Below are 25,318 nucleotides of genomic sequence, written 5' to 3'. Positions count from 1 at the left end.
TATATTAGCTAGAAATTTATTAAAAATAAGAAATTGTAGAAATTTTACACTATACTCAGTAAACAGCCCATTCTATTTATGCATATCTATATTTCAATAAATAGTATTTTATTCCTGTTTCTATACATTTATAAAAAAAAAACAGCAAAAAATCAAAACCTCTTTTAAATGATACTAATTTCTCATAAAATAATATTAGTCTTAGTACAAATCAAGGTACAAATATATGAAAAGTAATATTTGCCAAAAATGACAATGGTATCAGACAGTATGTACACTAGATGGCTACAAAATTGACATTAAGAACATTCCATTGTTGCCCATGAGTTTGAATTATCATTAAAACTAGGAATTTGGGATTGAGTTGCATTATTACTTTGTTCAGTCGTAATCGAACTATTTTCTGTATTCTCTAAATTTGACACAACTTCTTGTGCATTAGGCTCCTCCCAGTTAATTTTAAACCTTGTCACTCTAGGTTCAGATGCCAGAATATTTCTCGTAACTTTATCAAATTGAGGTGGACTTGGCAAATTTTCTCGTAACTCTGGATCATTATACTCATTGTTTATAAAGTAACCAACTCGTATAAATTCTTGAGCACGGTATGAACATGTTAGTAATACAACTGTAACTCCTAAGGCATCATTTTCTGGTATTCTTGAGACATTTGGTGGATCAGCCTACATAAAATACATAATTAGCAGACCTTTGTAACAGCTATGACAAAACTAACATACTTGAAAAACAAACATGTGCTTGCCCTCTGGTATAGGTCCAACAAATACCGAATCCAAAATTTGATCGTATTCTTCAGATTCAGCAGATCCAACATAAATCATTTTCCACTCCAAATCTAAAACGATCTTTTCAAGTAATCAAAAAAAAATTGTTAAAAAATATACCTTCTTTAAGTTCCTCAATGCATTCAAATGTAATTTCGAACTGAAATGGATTAAGAAAAGGACTAGGATTATCCATAACAGTAATATTACATAGCTGAACTTTTGCCATTGTTTTCCGGGAAATTCAGATATAGGGGTTAAATATATAAATCAAGATGTAACACACAATTCTTTTTTAATAAAAATAATTAAATAACCACTTTTTAAATATAAAACGTAAGAACTTTTAAATCTCAATAAAAAGCAACAGATGAAACTTCTAGATCAAACAGGTTACAACAATTTTTTCAGCACAATAAATTTACCCGCCAAGAATCAAGAAAACTTTTGATCAAGTCAAAAAATCAAATTAAATGACATATGACACTTATCGTAGGAATGGAGCTGAAAAGTCGATATCCTAAAGGATACGGTATCAAGGATGGGTGTTTACTACTGTTTACGCGTCTTTTCAATTTACGTTTTAGCTTATATTTTCAAATTAGTTTTTTACATGCCCATCCCTTATGTATTCTTTTTAAAGGCGTATTTTTAACTTTATTTATCTATGGCTAGTGCTGGCCACCATATGTTTTTATGTCACTGAAGTCAATAATATGTCAATAATCAGCTGGTAGCTGAAAGATCGTTTTTACAATATTTTTATCAAAGTATCTTAACGCGTGCTGAATAATATTTATTATTCAATAATAGGAAACATTAATTTTAAATAATGGCAAAAAAAACAGTGTTCTAATTATTATATTTTTATTTATCAGGGCTCCTATATTTATAAAGGTATATTGTAAAGATGTATGAAAGTCCTGTTTCTTTAGAAGAAACTTGCTTAGATGTTATTTGCCATAATATTTTGACTTATATTGAACCCCAAATTCAAACAGAAGATGGGTGGACAAGTGCCGTCGAAGGTAGATTGTATATTTATAATATAAAAATACCAATTTATAATTTTATTTTATTTAAAACTACTTTTAAATATTCTTTGCTCAATATTTTTTAATCAGAGAATTTTTAGGCAGTGATTGTTATGATGATGAACGCAGCGATAAAAGATACAAATTTAGAGATTCACATATATTTCTTATAAACAAGATATCTGAAAAGTTAATGGCCAAAATGATGGAAAAACGAATTTTATGTGACGCAACTCTTAATATATTTACTGAGCATAATACAATATTGAAAGTAGTAAAAATAAGAAATTGTAAAGTTACTAAATGCGGTCTTCAGGTCCTTAAACAACATAAAATAACTGATTTAGAAATAGTTAATGTGAAGAACATTAGCATTGGTGATATTTTAGGTATGTACAGTTTCTAATACTATTATAAACGATCTAGGTATATGAATAAAAATAGGAACAATAAATGAGCAACATCACAAAGTGAATGGGATAGTTTAACTTTTTTTTTTTTTTTTAATCAAAATTACATCTAAAAAATGCCAGATTACAAAAAATTTGAATTTTATTTACACATTTAGTACCTACCTCAAAAACACATACAAACATCTATTGTACAAGAAAGGGGCGTGGCGTAACGCTACGTCACACCACAATTTCTATGCTGGCGACCGCGCTTGACATAACGGTTTTGACTAGTGATGGGCAAAACTGTTATTTTTAGATAACAGTTGAAACTGTTATAGTTATTTATAAAAAACAGCTTAAAATAACAGCTTAAAAATAACAGGTTTCTTTATTTTACTGCTAAATATCTGAAAGAGTATGAGGCGGTCACCGCCAGGCGTATTAACGCAATGACGTGCTCGGTGGTAGTATTTCCAGGGTGTCAAAACATTTCTAAATATCGATTGTTTTCTAAAATACCTCTCTAAAAACTGTGGTTGTTTACAAATAAGCGCTGTTTACAAATTGCGATATAAAAAAAAGCCAAAATTCCGCCACTCGTCTATACCTATACATTCCGATCTACCTACGCCCTGCCCCTCGATCCGCGTAGATCCTGAATTGCGTAGCAGTGTACAGGGTGCATCTCACTCGACGGGCGAGAAGCTCTTAGTGATGATTTTACCATTTGCGGTCAAAAAATAGCAATATAAGAAAATGTGTAGTATATTCTTCATAAGTAAACCAACTACACACTAGAGTTCGAATTAATTTTACACTTAAACTAGCGTGTACCCGCGACTTCGTTCGCGTCGAATTAATAATTTCTAATGATGATGATAAAGCAAAACAAGAATTTCCATTAACATACAAACTGGATAAAATTTTCTCCCATTTGGCAAAAATAAGCTTTCTAACGTCGAGCAGTTTAAGCAGAAGCGTGGTTAATCAATTACTCAACTTTTTGGAACACCCTGTATTATTTTTTAAAAAATTTCAAAATATGTAAAAAAAACAAAATAAATTATGCGTGTCCAGGCGTTTTCCCGAAAGACTAACAGTTTTTTAAATAACAAATATTGTAATATTTGAGGGGCGTTTTCACCCTGTTGGAATTTGAGATTCGAGAAACCCCTCCTTATCGAACCTCAACCCATCCGTTTGCAAAAAATCAGCTTTAAACGTCCAGCAGTTTAAGCAGAATAGTGATTACTCAATGGTCATATTTTATGAAACACCCTGTATATATTTTTAAAAATCTTAAAATATGTAAAACAACATAATAAAACATACGTGTTTTAAGAGTTTTTCCGAAAAACTCACCGGTTTTTAAATAAAAAATATTCTAATGTTTGAGAGTAGTTTGACCCCTTAGAATTCGAGTTTCGAAAAATCCCTTCTTATCGAACCTCTACACTAAAGTCAATCCGTTTTCCAAAAATCAGCTTTTTACGTCAAGGGCTTTAAGCAGGATCGTGATTAATCAATGACCAGATTTTTCAAAACACCCTGTATACATTTTTAAAAAATCTTAAAATATTATTCTGAAAAATTTTCAGAATAAGTAAATACCTAAATATTGAAACTTAATAAGTAAGTACTGAAACATACAGCGCCATAATATCTCGACCTCCGTCCGTTAAGCTCGTAACAGGTTGAAACAGAATGTATCTAAAACAACTGATACGTTATTCCCCAACTTGTTTCGAACCTCCATCGACAATCGACCGATGCAGCAGCGTTCCTTTCCCACACCGATTATCTCGACCGCCGCCCGGTTATGCTCGTAACAGGTTGAAAAACAACATATCTAATGCCGCAACCGCACATGCGGCATTTAGCGAACTCCGAGCGCTCGTCAACTACCGAGCGCTCGTGATGGGACTTCGTCTTTCCATCCACACATGCGGGCTCTGATAGCAACAACATAGAGACTAGCGCTCGTTCTCGTCGCCGATCGAGTCGCCGAACTCCGACTTCTCCATCCACACACATAGGAAATCGGCGAAGCCCTGATCGGAGATCGCCAAATGCCGCATGTGCGGTTCGGGCATAAAATGACTGCTTCTCCAACCCGTTGCGAGCCTCCATCGACAATCGACCGATGCAGCAGCGTTCCTTTCCCACTCCTGTTATCTCCACCGCCAGGCGTTATGCCCGCAACTGTTTCAAAAAACCTGCTTCTTTTATATCCTATTATTTTTAAGCTGTTGTAAGCCCAACAAGCCGCGCCGCGCCTTAGCGCATACCCCACTCCGTTGTCCGTTATATCTCGCCGCCTGTATCGATGGTTGTCGAAATAACATGTTTTCCATCCATACTAGTTGTTTTTTGGAATTGCTTCGAGCAGCATAGAATTTCGTGGCGGTGCAGAGCGCCGACTTCGTTTTTCGTTTCACGAGCGGCCGATCTCTACGTTTCGTTATTTTATATCTGTTATTTTTTAGAAGTAGTAACGGTTGCGTTATGTTATTTATAAATAATTGTTATAAAATAACAGATAGTTAAATAACAACCCATCACTAGTTTTGACGGCTTTTGACAGAAAGCGTAATTTGAATTTAAAAAATATTATTTATGTTGTATAGTGTTTCTTTGACTCAATATGAATGCAAAAATGAACAATAAATATTGTATATGTTACGGCTAAAAAGGATACTTGGTTGGTTTTAAAACTAGCCAGCTATTTTGCAAACTAACTAAATGCGCTGTTATTTTGAAGGAATCCGCCTATTCTGGCAAAATAGCAGACAACCGCAACTAGTTTTTATTTTAACTGGTTAGTATGCAAACTATTTACAAAATCTGGTTAGGATGGGGATTTTACCTCAGTTTTTTAAGTAAATTTCTGCTAGTTTACATGCTTACCAGATACTTTACAAAATTTATTTTAATTGTTTTTTTTTTGTTAATGTACAGTGTTAGTTTAAATTCCTCCTTCAGTTCTAAGCAAAAATTGAAATAAACACAATATACCTCAAACCAACCGTTTCCGAGTTATTGACTTTTGAAAATATCACTCAAACAATTTAATTTAATTAATATCGATATGTTCACAAAATCTCGAAAATTATCTAAACAAACATTTTTATTTCTTATCAAACATCGGCCTCGTCGGCCTTGAAGAATTTGTCGGGTATTTACAATGGTCGAATTTTATAATTACCAGCTTTTATAGCATATCTAATAGACAAAAAGTATCTGGTCGATTAGTAACCAATTGGCACAGTCCGAAAATTATCGATTTTTATTTTCTCTGTTTTTATTGGTCGCTTCAAAATTCAGAGTAACAAAAAATATTTTTCTGTAGCAAAAAACTGTGAAATACGCCCCGCCATCTGGTGCTTTACATCCATAAACGTCTTAGTTTGAGCTACTTTAAAAATATATATACAAGGATTATATTTAGTTTAGATATATTATCTTCATTTCAGTAGTATACATGAAAGTTTTTAAAATCGTTTATTTTTTTCTACACGTATTTTCCTACAAGCGTAAAAACCGGCAACACTGTTTGCCGCTTTTTATTTTGTCTCCCTGTCTGTCAACCGGTCATTGATATTTATCTCTGTCGCATGCATTAAAGTACAGACTACGCAGATGAAGTGACAATGGCTAGTATATTATGGTAATCGCAAAACAATTTCCGATGCACGTAATAAACTTTGAGTAACAAGCGATGACGACAGCGCTGCCAGATTGTGATGGATTTATGAGATGAATCTTAATTTAAAAGTGACAAACAATAATAAACAATAATTTCTACAACCTTTCCTACAATTCTTTCTACAACCAAATAATAAACGACAACCTTGCTGAAAACGGCGCAATGTGGCCAACATAGCTATGATAAAATTCGGTTTAAACTAATTTTTGCAGCTTTAATCTAAATAAAATATCTGTTACAATCATTTGCTCTATAAAGTAAAATGAACAGCTGCTCGGTATCTTAAATTATACAATATAATATATACAACAAATTTAAACATTTTTGCGGAAATTTCATTTAGTTAGGTTTATAGACTTGTCAATGTCGATATGAAATTATAATATATACGATATGGAATTATAAAAAAAATATTAATAAATATTTTGAAATTGGTAATAAAACTTCTTATAGAAATATGAATATAATACAATAAATTAAAAATTGAGTTTTTTTAAATCTTTTATTATAAGTCCTCGAAATTTTATTGTATTTTTAAGTAGAATTTTGAAAAACTTTGGGTTTAATTACTCTACAATCAAACATATAGATCTAGGTAAATGATTGGACATTCTGTTTTTAGATTGTTTAGGAGAATGGAGTATACAGAATATAGTAAATGCAAACTTTTCTAAATGTACTTTTATTAACGCATTTAGATACAGTTTTATGGTGAAAATCACTAGTTTAAAACATTTAAGAGTTCTTAATCTTTCTCAAACCGAGTTAAACCAAGCAACATTTCAATTAATTTGTGAAGATTTAAAACATCTAGAAAATTTAGATATTTCTTGTACGCAAGTTACAGATTTGAGTCCTCTTGCTTTACTTGGCGAAACATTAATAGCACTTTCAATATGTGTAAGTACTTCACAACCAAAACCAAATATTTTTATTCTATATTCATATATTTTTTAATTTTTTTAGAACCTTGTTAATGCAATAGATACTATAATAGAAACTTTAATGCAACTGGCTAATCTAAAGTTTTTCGATATGAGTATATACAATGAAAAGTTGGATGCTCACAAATTGGATACTCCAATTATATTGCAGTTATTAGAAATAGATGGATTAATACCTAATATCGTTTCTTTAGACATATCTGGGTGGAAAAAACATTGTTTGATGCAATCACTGTTGAAGTTCATCCATAATCATATAAAACTTGAATTTTTAGGTGAGTAAAGGTTAGGTTAGGCTGCCAACGTTTTGAAAGCCCGCTCACTTAAGCGAAGCGGCGCGTAAAGCCGGAGTCTCATGCATCCGAAATCCGATGGTACGACATCCGAAATTTGAAGTTATCGTGTGAAATAAAAAAAGCCTGTCACATACATCCGAAAGTTCGTTCCGAAATTTGACAGTTTTAACATTTTTCTGCTGCGCTGAATAGAGATTCATGTCATGTTTTATTGGAGAAACACTTATAAAAATAACTTCCTCGCCAAATATCCCGAAATTGCCCACTTCCCACTAAACTTGTTTTTAAAACAAATGTTTTCAAAAAAAGTGAGGTTAAAAAACACACGATATCGTACAAAAGTTAAACAAAATTTAACTTTATACGACGTCGGATGATTAGTTAAAATTATCGGATAAAAATTGTTGTCAAAATATTTCGACCAATAGGAGCACCGTCGGATCGTCGTGTCATCGGATTTCGGATGCATGAGACTCCGGCTTAAGTACCGCATAAGTGCGCGTGCGTAGTGATGTAAATTACCGGTAATTTATAGGTTTGTTCCAACCCGCCGCAGAACCGTTACCGAACGATCACGCTCGTGCGCTGTAATTCAAATGTGTTCCAACCAAGATTTGATGGTTATCGGACGATCCTATTTGCGTACCAACCTACTTTGGGATCGTTTAGTTACGATTTCAGAACGGTAATTTCGGTACATGGTCCAAATTGTGAACTGTTTGGGTTGACTTGCGCATTAAAGCATCTTGGCAGGGGTTATCGATTTTTAACAGCTGATTCTGGTCCGGCTGATTGTATTTGTATTTGACTAAGAGTGGGTCCCAAGGGGGACCCTCCACTGAGGCCGCGAGGGCCTATTGTGGCTCAGTTTCTACAAGCTCTAATTTACAAGAGCGTCAAAGTTCATCCTCAAGACCCAGCCTCTTAATATAGGCCGTTATGTCTGAGGGCGATATGTCTCCTAGGTCTGATAGGTCTAGCATGGTTTGCCAAACATCTCAAACCTGGTCCTGCTCCCAGCAGGGGCATTTTATAACGTGCTTCATTGTTTCATCATCTTCCATACAGAGTCGGCATTCGGCGTCTTCCACCAGTCCCGTCCTCTGCAGGTGAGATCTCAGCCGGCAGTGGCCCGTGTACACTGCAGTGAGCACACGCGTTCCATTCCTACCGGCCTTTAGGAGTTCTCCTGTTCTATGTTTGGATGGCCCTGCTAGGATTTTCTTGGCATGCTCCATTCCGGGACTGTCATTCCAGTCTCGGAATGTCTCACCCCTAACCCATTCACAGAGCCTGTCTCTTGCGAGATTTTTGGGAACGCTAAGTGTCGGTTCTGGCCCCACGAATGGCGCGCCTGCACCAATTTTGGCGAGGGAATCAGCACGTTCATTTCCCTCTAGGCCGACATGTCCCGGTATCCATATTAGCGACACTTTGTTCCTATCTCCCAGTATATTGAGTAGTTTCTTACAATGAAGAATCGTCATAGACGTGCTTTTCGTTGCCTCAAGTGCTTTCAGCGCAGCTTGACTATCCGAAAATATGCATATTGTTTTCCCGGTGTATTGCTGTTCTACCAGCAGTTGCACACAGGTTTCAATAGCATATAGCTCAGCTTGGAAGATCGTGGTGTGTTTTCCAAGACTGTGGTAGATCTCAGTCTTTGGACTGCTGCAGTAAATTCCTGCGCCAGATCCTTTTTCGTTTTTGGATCCGTCCGTGTACCAACACATTTCCGCATGTAATAAGCCGTTTCCCGGCTTGTCCCACTCGTCCCTGTTCGGAAACAGGACGTTGTAGGTGCGCGTCAAGAGTTGGACTGGTGGTGTAAGATCCGAGATCATTCCCAGAATCTCATCCGACTGTAGTTCTTCTACTAGCCGGTTTTGTATGAACATAATTGTTCCTTGGCTTCCTCGTGCTATATTTAGAAACCTATATGTAGCCCATCTCGCCTCTCTTTCCAAAAGAATTTGAAGAGGAGGTAGATCGAGTAGGGTTTCCATAGCTTTTGACGGCGTGGAATGGAAGGCACCAGTCACCGCTAGGCATGCTTGTCGTTGTAGTTTCGACAATTTATTCTTTGCCGTTATTTGGTTGGCTTTCTGCCACCAGGCAACTGCACCATACGTGATAATAGGTCTGATGGCCGTCACGTATAGCCAGTACATATTTTTGGGGTTTAATCCCCAGTTTCTACCCAAATTCGGCGGCATGCCCATAGAGCATAGCAAGCCTTTTTGATGTTTTTCCAGATGAGAGGTCCAGCTAAGTTTTTTGTCCAGGTTTAATCCCAGATACTTAACTTCCTCCGCAAACGGAATTGTCTCACCAAGAAGAATGGGCGGTTTCAGTTTGTCTGTTTTTCCTTCTTCTGGTGAATGGTATGATCACGGTTTTCTGTGGGTTTACACTTAATTGTTCCAGTGTGCACCAGCCGTGAATTGCATCTAGGATTTCCTGTATTTTTGAGGAGATGTCCTCCTCTTTGTGTCCTTTACTAGGATCACCAGGTCGTCCGCATATGCCTGTGCTTCAACCTCGTATGCATCGATGATTGCCATCAGGTCGTCCGCTAACAGGATCCACAGAAGAGAGAGAGAACTCCTCCTTGCGGGCATCCCCTGCCCGGAACAAACCTAACGGACTCACCACTGAGCGAGGTCGTTGCTACTCGATTTTGAGCATTTGCTCAATCCATTCAGTTATGGTAGCTTCGACTCCTCGTGCTTTCACAGCGCCTAGGAGCGATTGAGGGGTGACATTGTTGAATGCTCCCTCAATATCTAGGAATATCCCTACCGCAATTTCTTTGCGATCAAAGGTACTCTTAATTTCCCCTACCAAATTGTTGAGGGCCAGTTCTGTTGATTTTCCCTGTTGATAAGCATATTGTCGGACATTCAGGGGATTAGACGTAAGAATCCTCCCCTAATGTGTCCATCCAATATCTTCTCCAGAGTCTTCAGCAGAAATGATGTAAGGCTTATTGGTCGATATGAGCCAGGTTGTAGGTTTTGTTTCCCCACTTTCGGTATGTATACCACCTTTGCTCTCGTCCAGTCAGCTGGCAGGTGTGACCATGCCAGACTTGCCCTAAAAATTCTTAATAAGCGAGGGACGATAATGTTCTCAGCCTTCTGCAATAAGGCCGGAAACCTCCGTCCTCTCCTGGGGATTTGAATGGGTCGAAACTTTCTATCGCCCCTTTAGTCTCCCTATAGGTGATTACTTTCTTCGCTATCTCCCAATCCTCTTTTTTTGGGCCGGTTTTACGACGCATGAGTATTGGGGGTAGCTCTTCATCACCTAGTATCAAGCAGCCTGGGAAGTGTGTTTTGGGCCAAAATCTGTAGCGTTTCTTTCCTGGACTCTGTGAAATTACCTTCGGGGCGCTGTATCGTCCCTAGCTCATTCACTGGTTCTTTTGAGAGAATCTTGTGAATTCTGGTGCTTTGAGGTAGATCGACCAGACTCCCACAGAACCTTCTCCAGGACTCTCTCTTCGCCCGTCTTATTTCCTTATTGTACTCCGCCAACGTCGCACGATAAGTTTCCCAGTTACCTGACACTTTAGCGCGGTTAAAAAGCTGCCGCACTTCTTTTCTTCTTTTGTCCAGTTTGTTGTTCCACCAAGAGGACTTTCTATTATCCTTCTTTGTTTTAAGTGGACAGTTTTCACTATAAGCCGTTATAATTGCACATCGCAGTTGCTCCGCTGCAATCTCGATCTCGTCGCGATCTCTCACTTTTTTGCAATTGTGGGTTCCAGCAGATGCACGAGTGAGCGGTTGTATCCTTCCCAATCTGTGCACTTAGGATCCCTATATTGCAGGAGAGTTCTTTCACCTACGCTTATTTCAAACTGTATGTGTCTATGATCCGAGCACGATGGCTCAGATGATACCCTCCAATTGGATATCCTATTGCTCAAATAGTTAGAGCTGACCGTAATGTCTAAAACCTCTTTCCTGTTACAAGTAACAAAGGTTGGTTCGGAGCCTATGTTATTAACTACTAACCCTTCACCTATTAAGTAATTAAGAATTAACTCACCTCTGAAGTTGGTGTCCGTGCTTCCCCATGCCTCGTTGTGGCCGTTGGCGTCGCATCCTATCACCAGCTGTAGGTTTTTCCTCTTGCAGAAGGAGATTAGTTCTCTCACTTTCTTTGGAGGAGGTAAATCCGCTGTCTTGTCTCCCGGGAAATATGCTGAGCAGGCAATGAACTCCACTCCCCCTCCGCTTCTCCCCGCTGGGATCTTGATATGTACCGCCACCACATCCTGACAGCATAACCTATAAAGGTTAAAAGAGTGCACGCTCTTTTTTACTAAAATGCATGCCCTAGGTCTGGTTACTCCAGGGGCGGTAATTAGCCTACCCTCTGCGTCCCCAAGGCCACATACGCGGCCTGAGTTAACCCAGGGTTCTTGAATGAAGGCGAGATGCGTCCTCCTTCTTGAACCTTCTGCCAAGGACGTTAGAGGCGGCCTTGGCATGTTGCAGGTTAATTTGTATACATTTGACTGCTGCAGCCATCCCTGCAGTAGTCAAATTTAGGTTTTGCTCCCACCGTCAGGGGTCTACGTCCCCTTTTGGTGGGAAACCTACATTCGTTCCGCCTGCCTTTCCGGGTGGGTTTGTTCCCACTCGAGTTGCCAGGCTTCCCCGAGGCTCCAGAGGGTTTAGCTTTAGACCCTTTCATGGCCGGGTTTTTCCGTGCCACTACTTTGCCTCCAGCTCTCTCCCTCTGGGTGTTGCCAGACCTCGTGGCGTCAGTCGTCACCCGGGAGGCTGTAGGATGGTCCCCACCATCTCCCGAGACTGACGCCCTGGTCTGCTCCGTGTTGGTTTCATTTTCCTTATCTCTGGGTCGGAAGGTAATCTGCCCAAACCCAAAGTAGGCCCTGAATCCGTTGCGGCGAAGAAGATCCATGGATCTCTCATCAACCGCAAAGGTCCAGGTTTGTCCCGGCCCTGCATCACTCTGGTGGAGGATTCTCCACTCCTGAGTTAGCAGGCTAAGATTCATTCTTCTAAGTCTGTTCAGCACAACATCCCCTCTGAGCCGTTCTCCAGGCTCATCATCGGGAATGTAGGCCGTACAGACATGAGGCTTGGGTATATCCCGCCCCCTTACTGCCCTGAGTTCCATGCCCTGCCATGGCGAAAGGTCGTTGACCGTCCTTTCTAACCACGCAGCGCTGGTCTCGTCGGCACAGATTACAAGCAGCCATCCAGGCCGAATCGAGCAGCCTTGGAAGCGTACCTGTAGTCCTTCCTCTGTGCTTGCGTCCACGGCCTTCATAATGGCACGTTTCAACAACAAGAGTTGCTCGGTGGATAGGCTGTTCTCTGGGTGGTTAGGTCGGATTACTCCAACCCTTATTTCCCCAGCGGCTTCCACGTAGCTTCTTGCGCCCTCCTACAAGGCTTCTTAGCGCTCTGTTCAGGCGTGCTTGCATCCGAGCGGATGCGCTTGCTAGCATTAGGAGCACCAGTGTGAGTTTATTCTCCTCCGGGTTGATTTGTCTCTTCCCGGAAGAGGTACCCCCACTTATCTGTGCCCTTTGTTTCTCCGCTTGTCGCTGCAGAATCGTCTGCAGAGCGGTCTCATAGGGCATTCCGCCCTTGAGAAGTCTTGAGAGGAGCTTTCTTGTCGCCCCTGCAAACCTTTTCTTTTCAGGGATAATTTCTCCAATTGCTTGGAGACCCCGAAAGGAGGTTCACCTTCTGCCTTCTCAGGCGAGGGGATCTGGGCCCCTCTGTTTCCTGATCCGGCTGAGGTGAGTTGTTTGGGGTAGGAATAGTCCCACGCTCCTTAGTTTCCTCCTCCTTAGGAGAAGGATCGGGACAGTTTGATCCATCCTCGTCATTGGGTTTTGTTTTCTTGGTCCATATAATGATCCCACGAGTAGCAGGGAAAGAAACGACCATCACGGCAGAGCCCGCAATACCGTGACTAGGCATTTATGAGCTGGGAGGTCGCCCGGTATCCCAGGTTAGTCGCTAGTGGTCGGGTTTCCCCCGACCATCCATCCCTTTGGCGCGCACTATACCGTAGGATTTGGGGAGGTTTTTATAGTGGTACCTCATCCACGCGGCTCAGACAGTAAAGCCAAAGCCCCATGTCTCCTAAGAGACTTACGGTATGACGGACGTTAAGTCCCGTAGGAGGTCCCGTCCGGCATCGTTTTTATGTCTTGATGCAGTTCCCTGGCCATGACACTACAGCCAGGGACAAGACATTGAGATGCTCCTTAGACCTAGCCAGAGCGCAAGAGGGGTCCCCTCCGGTGCCCTGGCCGGGAGCTTCCCCACCAACGTCAAGGTCTCGCATCTCGTAGGGGAAGTGGTCCGGCTGATGCTTCTGGCTTGGTTATTTTTTACGAATTCGAATACGTGTGCGTTATACTTCTGATTTCTTTACCTCCACTTCAGATAATGACAATTTGGAGTTCCTCCTAGTTAAAGGGTGAAAAATGAACAATATTTAGGTAAGCTTTCTGAAACAACACTTACCAACAATTACTGGATTCTGATTCTCCATTTCAAGAATAATAATTATTATTATTGCAAATTGCAAACAAAAATAATAGGGTTATGTTGTGAAATTCTCAACAAAAACAAAAAACCGATCGATACACGCACGATTGACACTTTTGACAGTACCGAAAACAATCCACATATGCTGTCCTCCTTTCGTGAACTTCGATTTCCGGGCTTTACGCCCTGGGGCTACTCGAGAACGGTTCTGAAAGGAGCTGTGCGCGATAGCCTCGTGCCGCCATATGGCGCGGAACAGTTCTGGAACTTTATGACGCAATTGAATGGAGTGAGAGTATCGCGTTCTTGAACAGTTCAGAGCTGCTCAACTGCGTGAAAGGAGGACGGCAAAAGCGTTCCAACGTTGATACTTTTTGCACCGTCACGAAACTAACCAAGTCCGCGCATGCTAACAAAGTGCAAGAAAACCGATTCGAGTACGATTTCGAAACGATCCCGAAATGCTGGCTGGAACAAACCTAATGTATCGATACTAACACAGATTATACAGATTATAATCTTTGTTTTTTCTTTATTGTTTTTCTTGGTTCCAATTTTCGGAATCTGGCACTAGTTAGGTGACTAGTTTGCGCACATAGCACGCCCACTTATGGCCTCTAAAATTGTGCACAGCGCCTGACCGGCACAGTTATTAGAGAGATATCGGAAAACCGAATAGCGTCATCCAGTATTTACGCGTACCTTATCATGGTTACGATATGCGCGAGTCAATTTTTAACGCAACACTCGCTAATAACGTTACCGCCTGACGTAATTTGCGGCTCAATTACACCAAGCGCTCTTTCTAAATAACCTCTGATAACGTTTAAAAATTGCTTAAATGGGCATGTGCGGGTATTTGCCAACCGGATCCAGCCGGCGAGATCTTTTATTTTAGGTTATGTTTGAATTGTTTTGAATTATTGCTTTAGTTTTATTAGGTAATTTGATATTTAAGTAGCTGGGATTAGTTTTAATTAAATAAATATGGCCCAAAATATGGATTCCACCTCTTCCAATACTAAAGAACCTATAAAGAGTCTTTATAGGTTTACAGCAGATGACGACTTAGCCGTTGTAAGAGAATTTGTTGCTTGTTGCCCTAAACCCACTAGCAGACGTTGAACAATAAAGCACTGGAAATAAGCACTTTAGCCCTTTAGTTTTAAAATACCTAGTAAACAAAACAATTTCAAAGTTTTAAATTCAAAGTTAGGTTAAGTTTAAATAGCGGACGCGACGCGATCAGAATTCTTTCCGATCCGATAACTATAAATGAAGAGAGTTAATACCACCTCACGTAAAGGAAATAACACCTGGTCTTATTAACGTCCATGCAGGCTATTCGGTTTAGCGATATCTTTCTAATACGCTGTTTATTGTTATTTTACGCGAGTTTATTTTTGCGCACAGGAAATTTGACTCGTTTGCACATCGTCATAAAAAACAATTTTCGTACCACGAATTAGGGACAAGATTTTTATCTGTATACTTATAGGATACCTAATCTGTGATACTAATAACAATGATTTTTTGTAGGCATAGTTTTAAATGATGTAACATTTGATCCAGCATTCTGTGATCCTAAGTCTCCAGATTATGTTCATCATCTTAAGATAGCAGGTCTAGGAAATGAAAGCCAAATCAAAGTTACATTACAATATTACAAAGAGAGATCAAGTTACGTTCAAAAAGCTTTATATCACTTGTTTCAGTTAACTAGTTCATTTGGTGAAGCAAGACCTGATGTTTTTAAATTGGTATTACCAGTAATGGCTGCTCATTCTAGTAGGTAAGAAAATTATCATATAATAACTTAACGTCTAGTTACTTAGTTTTTTTTTTGTGGAAATATACAGTTGTTCACCACATACGACACGGAGTATTGTAGGTAAACGATTAGATTTTGTGCAAAAAGTTTTGAGTTCGTTGAAGGACTATTAGAGCTACAATTTAAAAATATTTTTACAAGATACAGAGAATGTCCCAAATAAATAAAAAATTGTTTTTTTTTAATGGAACGCCCTGTATATTATTACATTTTTAGTTTCTACCAAAGGTTTCTACGATTAAAATAAAGGTAAATTTAACTAAGGTTTACCGCAATTTAATCTTACCGTTTTTTAAATATTTAGGTTTTTGTCAAAATACAGTAATAATTTTAATGCTTTATTTCTCTAGGCGTATTTAAGTTTTTAAAACCAAATATTGTACTGAAGTATTTCTATTTACTAAATTTTGTGTTGCAATAATAAAAATTATACTACCGTACACAGAGTGTCTAAAAATTTATTTTAAATAATTACTAGCTTCAAACGGCAATAACTTGTTTAATTTAAATGGAATACCCTGTATATTTTATGAGAATCAGAAGCACAAGTTAATTGTCTATCAATTTATTTTCTACCATTTTTTACCTATCTCTTTTTTGTTTCATTGTACTTGTTTAATTTAAATAGTATTCTATTTAAATTAAACAAGTTATTGCCGTTTAAAGAAAGAAATAATTATTTAAAATAAATTTTTAGACACTCTGTATGAAGTATTATTTTTATCATTGCAACACAATAACTGATCAATAAATAAACTTCAGTAAATATTTAGTGTTACAAATTTTAATACCCTTGGAGAAATGACTAAGCCTTAAAATTTTTGCTGCAATTTCACAAAATTGAAAATATTTCAAAAACGATAAGGTTTAAGTGTAATAAACCTTAATCAAATTTACCTTTATTTTAATCGTAGAGACTAAAAATGTAATAATATACAAGGAGTTCCGTTTAAATAAATACAACTTTGATATTTTTTCTTTATTTGGGACACTCTGTATCTTGTAAAAATATTTTTAAATTGTAGCTCTAATAGTCTTTCAACGAACCGAGAACTTACAATTTGTAAAAATCTAGTCGTTTAGCTACGATATTCCGTGTCGTATCTGGTGAACAATCCTGTATATGTTGCAGAAAATTTTCATAATAATAAAAATATGTATACATTTTCTTAAAAATTTTATTGATATAATAGTTACATACATCTGGAAAATTGCATTGATATAATAGTTTTTATGTTTTGATTTGATGATTCAAAATGTATTAAAATATTGCTATATAGATTTGGTGTTCAAATGGCAGCAACAGCTTGCTTGTACAATTTAACAAGAGGAGATTTAAGCAAGAACATACATCCGAAATCTCTCAGTAAAGGAGTTGATTTAACTTTAATGGCAATGGAAACATTTCCAGACGAGTTTCAGTTACAAAAAAATTCATTACTTACTTTATGTAGTGATAGAATTTTACAAGAAGTTAATTTTGACAGATATAGATGTGCAAGGTAAGCATTTTGGCCTATTATTAATTGCAGTATGATCAAGTGCTAGTATTAAACTGGCTTTAGATGAAAACAACAGGGGCACGTTTGTGATGTTTTATGGTTTGTTTGAAAAATGCTGATGAAAATTTTCCTGTATATTATAGAACTCTATTGCAAGTTAATTGTCACAAAACACATACATTGTATATATTATTTTAGGCTAGTACTTGATGCCCTTTGTGGCTTTGAGGATATGAACATGGACAGAATGGCCGTTGCAATTTGTAGCATTTTAGCATCAAAAGTAAGTAATTATTATCTTGAAAAGTCTCATATTGTACGTTTCAATCAAATATATTATAAGAATATATTGCTAGTACCGCATTTACACAATGAGTGGAAAGTGAAGCCAAAGAAAAGAAATAGGAATATCAATCTTGCATAAGTCTATCCTTTTCGTTCAAGAGGATTTTCCTGCGCACGCACCAAATAAAACGATCTGATTCGTCTACTTCATCGCTGAACGCTGTTACCTGCCCGCGCACTATTTTTAACTCTAAATATTAATAACATATAATAAATAACGTATAATATATTATTTTTTATTGGTAATGGCATTATTTCAACCTGTTATTTTAGATATTAGTCATATCTATCGGTTTCTTGTTTTTGTTTAAATATGTCAGAGATTAAATTTAAATTTATAAGTAAAAGCGTGAATAGTCAGACGCCAAATTGATATACGTGGTAGATAGAAACTTCTATTTCTATTGGTTAGTTAGAAATGAATCAACTAATTGAGAAGCACTTCTCACGCTTGCGTAGTTCAAAGCTGTTGAACGAAAAGGACGACTTATGTGGATTTTGTATAGCTCCATCTGAAAAATTTGGCTTCAATTTCTGTTACTGACTAGCGATATAGTGTAAAATGTTTATCATATGGTATACTTTTAAAAAACATATATGTCGCTCCTTATATTACTCCTTATTTATGACTATAGATGATCATATAACAAGAGAAAGAGAAAAGTGTTGGTTGCATAGACTTAAAATAAAATATAGACTGAGCATCTCATTCATAAATAGCTGGAACATGCGGCCAGACAATGTCTTGTTATTGTTTTAGGTTATAACGAGCGCGACACGAGCGATAGATAGGTTGTCTTTGTCGTAACGGTCGTTCCCTGACGACTCTGACGAGAAACGCAACACTGTCACTGTCTTTCATTTCTCAAGTACACCTGAACTCTCCGTATCATAGGCGGGTAATTTTTTTTATTTTAATGAAGCTATAATTAAATTAAAAATATATCGTATTTAAACTTTTTTATATTTTATTAAGATTTAGGAGAGGTTTTTTTTTAAATAAAAGTTTAGAAAAAACGTCTTAGAGTCCAAAAAGGATAAAAATAATAAAATACATGTTATAGAAGAAATTTTATAATCGAAATTACGTAATTTTTGAAATTATTAAAAAAATATTAATTTTAGTCCAACATTTACAACCCCTAATATTAATCAAAACAGGATCTATTCTACAGATATAATAGAATCGGCGACAGGGAGAAAAAAAAATATGATTGTTGTAATTTTTTTTTCTGGTTAAGTGATGTCTTATTTATGTAAATTAGAGAAAACATAAATCTGTTCCATTAAAGCAAGGAAGGTGATAGGAAGTAGATAAAATGAAAAACTACATTTATTTAACTGGGTATTGTCTTTATTATACCGGGTGCCAAAAAGCCCAAAAGTGGCTCATCCCCATAATTTTTTTATTTTTTCAAATAAAAAAACAAGATTTAGTATGCTAATATATGACATAGATTAGGACTGATTGACACATTCAATTATTGTTTTTGATCACTTCCTGTTTCACCGGAAATGACTATAACTTTTAATTTTTAAATGGCACCCTCGGTATATTTCTACTTTATTCGATAGAAAATGACACTCTGAATAGAATGGCATATCATATGTCAACTTTTGACATTTTCGCATATGGTTTAATGGTAATTGTAACACGTAGTTTATAACGACAATTTGACTCGAAATACCAAGTGTTTGGTATCAATATATTCATAAAAAATGGTTTTTCCAAATATGCTAATGAGTCACCCTTATTCAATTTGAAAAAATTGACATATGATTAAAAATACGATTTGTACATCTTTTAACCGGCCTAGACAAGACACGAAACCCATTAGACGATCAAAACTATTTTTTCAAGGCTCCTTGATTAAAACTTAGTGTTTTTAACAACATCTGGGCACCCTGGATTGAAATTTAAAACTTAAATTTAACACTTAAGGACTACAAGCTAAGAAAATGCGTTAATACAGCCGGGGAGATAGCGGCAACAAAGCTTTACCGCACACGTGCGACACGTAATACAAGGTAATAAATGAATGAATAGGCGACCTCGGTGTTGCCATATTGTAAAGAACTTATCCTTTTTAAATAGTATCCGACTTATAATTTAGTAGTATAAGGACTATTTAATACATCTATGGAGTATTAAAACCTACTTTATTAAAATGTAGTATTAATATCTCAATATATGTGTATAACAAAAAAAAAAAATATTGATAATATTAAAGACGTGACAACATAGGTTGGATGAGGAAGGCTAGGTCGACTGTACCCAGAAGTAAACATGTGTACAAAAAAGATTGTTTGACCGCGTTAAGATGTAAATAGTGTAGTCTATATTTTATTTTAAGTCTATGGTTGGTTGACATTTTTTTGTACTATTTTAATGTGAAAGCAGAGGCCCATTTGAAGAAAACGGCTCAGAAGAAATAGAAATGTCAAAAAACCATGCAGATCATTATAATCTATTTTAGAGAAAAATATTTCAGATAAAAGTTGTAGAACAAATTAGTAGAGATAGTCATTAGAGATTAGTAGTTAGACAAATTAGTAGAGATAGTCATTAGAGATTAGTTAGTCATTAGATTAGTAGATAATCACATCCCTAATGAGTTTGTGTTCTCCGATTTTTTTTCTCAAGTCTGTCATTTTTGACGTATCACACAAACATATGTTTTTTTAAACGATGTACTTAAACAGCCGTTAAACGGTAGCCTACTAAAATGCCGTTAATAGATATTATGACGTCGTTGATGTCGGCGGAAAGTAATGCCTGGCGATAGGCATTTTGCAAGAGCACCTGTGGCTCCGTGGCTGAGGCTATTGCTTCGTGACCAAAAGGTCCGTGGTTCAAATCTCACGCCGAACCAAGACTTTTTTATATTTTTTTTTTTTTGCTTATAGCGTGATCTTATTGCATTGGTTTCACTCTTTTTGGTTGGATTGGTTTAGTTATTTGGCGGGTTGGTTAGCGTAGTTATTTGGAGGGTGTTAATTCATTGGTTAGTTGGTTATTTGGTGGGGTTGGTTGGTTTTTACTAATTTATATTTGTATTTTATATTTTTTTACAGTGTCAAGGTTAATTGCGTTGGTTAAGTTGGTTATTTGGTGGGGTGGATAGCGTTGGTTAGTCCTTATAAAATTCCTATATTTCATAAAACCGTCAAGTGTGTCTCATCAACGACGTCATACATATTAACGGCATTTTAGTAAGCTACCTTTTAACGGCAGTTTAAGTACAGCCTTTTTTAAATGGAAACCGTAGTTGGCCATGACTTCATAAAAAGCGCCGTTTTTTAAGCTTTTCGGCGATATAAGCTATAATGTGTTTGTTTTAAAAAATTACTGAGTTATAGCCAATTCTTATCTTTCTAGACTAATTTCACTTAGTTAGCCATATGGAAACAAGTCCAATCGTCGTTGCTCTCAGAAATGTGAAACTGTCACATCCAAACTTTGTAAATTAAAATAAACGAAAATTGTAAATATGAATTTTTCAAATGAAGAAAAGCGTGTAGGATTATTGGTTCAACTTTACTTGGCCATACATTTTCGAGGATACGTTGACAGGTGAATGTTACTTACGTTTTTTAGAGAACGGTTTAGGCTTTCAAGACATGTTAGAAAAGTTAAATTTAGATACTCGCGCATTAATAGAGTGGTTCCAACGTCTTTCATTATGACACACCAGCCGCTCCCCACAATGAAAGAAATGTTAAAAATTATTTATTTCATAATTATGTAAACTCAGGGATAGAAAAAAATGAACCAATTGCATGGGCCTCCTCGATCACCTAACCTATACATTTTAGATTTTTTATGCGGTATGGTTAACATCAAGGTTTACAAAAGAACGTATGAATTAAGAGAGGTACTCGAAGAGGCGGTGCAGGAGAAGTTTAATTAAGTCAACCGGTCGCTCTGTGAGAATAGCTAGAAATTCAGTTTTAAAAAGATGCATTTATGTACTCAAAACGATGGCGGATTTTTTGAACATTTTCTAAAATAACTTAAAGTGTATGTAGTGATTTAATTTTATTTTGTGTAATGTAAATTGTAAAGAGCCGTTTAATAATATATTTTGTCTTTTTATAAGTTATAAATCATAACAAAATAAGAACACCATGCCAACTAAGTGAAATTAGTCAAGAAAGATAAGAATTGGCTATAACTCAGTATTTTTTTGAGAAAAACATATAGCATATATCGCTGAAAAACTTAAAAGATGGCACTTTTTATGAAGTCATGGCCAACTATTGTTTCCATTTAAAAACATATATTTGTGTCATATGTCAAAAATGACAGGCTTTAGAAAAAAATCGGAGAATACAAACTCAATAGGGATGTTATGAACACAAACTCCATCATTAGGGATCTACAACTTTTATCTGAAAACTTTTTGTCTAAAATAGATTATAATGGAATTGGGACAATTTTTAAAATAGCCAAAACTTGTTTTTTAGAAATATCTAGTAAGCCATGAACTTTTTCAAAAATCTGAAAAGTTCATATTTAATGATCCCATAAAACTGCAATTCTTTCCCCATTTAACCGACTCTCTATCTCCAGTAATTACCGAGATACCCATAGAGAACATCGTAGGAAACTCACCCTGTATAATGAATAACGGATTCGTATGATATTCGTGAATTATCTATTCCAAATATCTTTTTAGGTGTCCACAGAAGAAACTTCAGACTTAGGGGCCCGTCCAGTCTACATGCGCAAACTGCTTGCCATAGTTCAAAGTAAGACCGATTCTGGGATAGCTGATATCACTTTAAAATTCACACTTAGTGCTTTATGGAATCTGACTGACGAAAGTGCGGCTACATGCGCCGTATTCTTGGAACAAAATGGCGTCACTTTATTTTTGAATGTACTTAAAGTTTTCAGTAACAACGCTCAAATCGAAACTAAAGTTTTAGGTAATGAATCGAAAAAGACATGCAATACTAACTAAATTTCTGTATTACTTAGGACTCCTTAATAATATTGCCGAAGTCATTAAATTACGTCATAATCTGATTAATGACGCATTGATAAATGAGCTTTCCCGCCTTTTAAAATCGGAAAATATCGATGTAAGTTATTTTGCCGCTGGAATTATTGCTCATCTCACTTCAGACGGTGATGTTGCGTGGAAGGTAAGCCATTATCAAGGGTATTAAAAGGTAAGGTTGTCTCGTAACTCGATCCGCCATTATCGAAAACGTCATCTACTACGTCATGGGAATGATACCGCTCATAGATAAAGGGAAAAAAACTGCCCACAGTCCGACAGTGCATTTCCGAATCGATATTCATTGTGTACTTTATTGTTTATAGTGTATGGCGTCAATAGTTTTCAGTTGTTTGATGTGTGTTTTCTTTATTGTATTGTCCATTTATCTCTCTTTTTCAGTTGCATTTTATTTTCTATTCCTTTTATCTATGATTTTATACGTTCTATCTACGTCAGAGGGATGCTATTCCGCTTCGCTCCTATTGGTCCAAAAGTTACGAGACAACCTTACCTTTTAATAACCTCGACCCATTATAACATTTTAAAACTTAGTTTGAACTTCCAACCTTTCATGTTCCAGTATGATTGAAAAAAGCTTGAATTTACCTCAGATGACATAATTTTACACAAAAAATTATCTTCAATCGGTATTTCTAAGGTAAATTGACGTGTACTTCTCATAATGACATCAGCGCCCTCCTCAGCTTGATGTGATAAAATTTTTGCCTTTTCTGTGAGACAGAGGCACTAAGCATTCAGTACTATATTGCAGCAGATTGTATTCTTAGCATACTTGTCGATCGTTCTATACTCTTGGTACTTCCACAATCTTTTCAGAATATCCACCTAAAATGATAAGAGAGGAAGAGAATAGAAGCTAAATTCGAACCGCAAAAAATCATTATTTGAACGTTTTACGATGGCAATTCGATGGACAAGTGTGTTTGGATTTGAATTATAGTTATGTTTTCTATCTGTACAGAGTTGTTCATTATTGCAAGAGGTTTTACTTTATCACTTCATTTAAATTTGATTGTTTAAGAATTGTCACTCATATGCGCTGTATAATTTTTGCTTTTTACAAGTGACAGTGGATCTTTTCGTCTGCAACTATAACTTTACTTTACTTATATTTACACTACACATAATTTAAAAATAATATAGGTAAATTTAATTTTTTTATTATAGGACGTGGTATAATTATTATTGTCATAATCAATGTCTATATGACATTTAACTTAAAACTAGAAAAAAACACATTGACTTTAATAAATTTTGGAGCACAAAAAGTAGGTATTTGACAACCAAAAAACGCCAATTTTCAACTGGCCGTTTAGCCCGAACAATTCTTCAGAGAAAAAAAACGTAATTAACAGAAATTATAGGAAATTATATTTACTTTAATTTTGAATAGAATGATTATTTACGAAAAGTTGATATTTTTAAAGTTTTAAAGAAAAAAACCGTAAAAATCTTTTTTTTTTTTCACTTTTTTGTTAGCAAACCTTAGGTTCGAATTCAGCACCCTAAAAAACATCCCCGACATAAACCGAAGAAATTAAAACTACCCCAAAACTTTCCTCCAAAAGGCTTTTGTCAGTACAATATGACCATATTATTGATAGTTTAGTCAATTATACTCTTCGTTTAATATTATAATCATAATCATGTTTCGTTCGCTCGTGGTACTTTGGAATTTTAAGATTAATGGTGGGTTCAAACAGAAAAATAAAATAAATATGAAATTCTTATTTGTAAACTTTCAAGCAGAGAAATAAAGTCAGAAATATACATTTGCGCATGCCCAGTGCATCAAAGTTGATACAATTTTACTTTATAGCTTCATTCAGAAATTCAATTAGTGGTTTCAATTAGCGTAGAAGTTTTTTCCTTTAATTTCAATGTAAGCATTCAGAACGTCAAAATTAGTGGTAGACATTTTCAATTAATAGAAAAAGTTATCAAACTTTTGACTTTTCCACTAATTATAATTTACTAACTAGGTCTCAAGCCATCCTAGAACTGATATGTTAATAGAATTAGCAGAAGTAGTATCTCATTGGAAAATACCTGACAGTGAAATGGTGGCTTATAGGAGCTTTAAACCTTTTTTTCCCCTTTTAAGAGTCGATATGGATTATCAAGTTCAACTATGGGCTGTATGGGCTATTCATCATGTTTGCACTAAAAATCGTAAGTAATGGTTTTTTAAACTACATAATATAAATGTATTACCATGCATCCAATTTTTAGCAAAGCGATACTGCCAAATGATGTTTGAAGAACGAGGTCATGTATTGTTAAATGACCTCTTAAGTTTTGGCGAATCCCATTTTGAAATTAAAAACGTTAGTCGTAAAATTTTGGATACATTACGGCAACATAATATTCAAGTTTGAAAGCTATACACTGTGATGTTTTATTTTAAATAGTATATTTTATTTTTAACAGTATACGTATTATGTATATGTTTACAAAAAAAACTAGAAAGCATTTCTGTTATAAAAATCATTAGTTATCATTAAATATATATATAACAAAGATATATAAGAGAATAAAAATGTTGTTTGAAAGAATTTAATTTGCGATGATTTCGTAAAATATACCCTCCGAAGCGGGCTTTGACTTCGATAGTTTAAACAAATTCTATAGTCTGTCCAACGAGCAACAATATTTATTTGGAGTTGCATAAAAACACGATTTCGTCTTTTAGTCATTAGTCAATTCTCACGATTCCTTTTTACGGCTCATCGTTCAAATCTTGTGGATCCGTGCTGGCCACGATTCAATTGAACGAACCGTATTGTAAGCAATGAATCAATTCTCACGACTCTTTGAACGAACGATCGCAGCATTGTGATGCGATTCAATTCTCACAATTCTTTTTTACGGCTCATCGTTCAAATCTTAGGGATCCCTGCTG

The 25,318-nt window shown here is 36.2% G+C and overlaps 2 protein-coding genes across 2 annotated transcripts; one reads left to right on the top strand and one right to left on the bottom strand.

Moving 5' to 3' along the window:
• LOC115883116 (histone chaperone asf1) lies at nt 1-1,291 on the bottom strand. The gene is made up of 3 exons (XM_030901419.1): nt 906-1,291; nt 741-856; nt 1-683 (listed from the first exon to the last, which is right to left on the bottom strand). Exons 1-3 carry the CDS (start codon nt 1,012-1,014, stop codon nt 300-302), a joined length of 609 nt encoding a protein of 202 aa, XP_030757279.1. The 5' UTR covers nt 1,015-1,291; the 3' UTR covers nt 1-299.
• Nucleotides 1,292-1,486: 195 nt separating this feature from the next.
• Nucleotides 1,487-24,976, top strand: LOC115883115 (protein zyg-11 homolog). The gene is made up of 11 exons (XM_030901418.1): nt 1,487-1,813; nt 1,921-2,208; nt 6,543-6,820; nt 6,887-7,139; nt 15,248-15,500; nt 16,820-17,041; nt 17,240-17,324; nt 22,066-22,318; nt 22,371-22,537; nt 24,399-24,588; nt 24,649-24,976. The coding sequence occupies exons 1-11, from the start codon at nt 1,696-1,698 to the stop codon at nt 24,792-24,794; spliced, it is 2,253 nt and encodes a 750-aa protein (XP_030757278.1). The 5' UTR covers nt 1,487-1,695; the 3' UTR covers nt 24,795-24,976.
• The last annotated feature ends 342 nt before the right edge of the window (nt 24,977-25,318 follow it).

This window comes from Sitophilus oryzae, unplaced genomic scaffold, assembly GCF_002938485.1.
Source record: "Sitophilus oryzae breed Bouriz unplaced genomic scaffold, Soryzae_2.0 scaffold_1809_pilon_pilon, whole genome shotgun sequence".
Lineage (NCBI taxonomy): Eukaryota > Metazoa > Arthropoda > Insecta > Coleoptera > Curculionidae > Sitophilus > Sitophilus oryzae.
The sequence above is the reverse complement of the archived record's forward strand: the minus strand, read 5'-3'. Positions and strand labels throughout refer to the sequence as shown.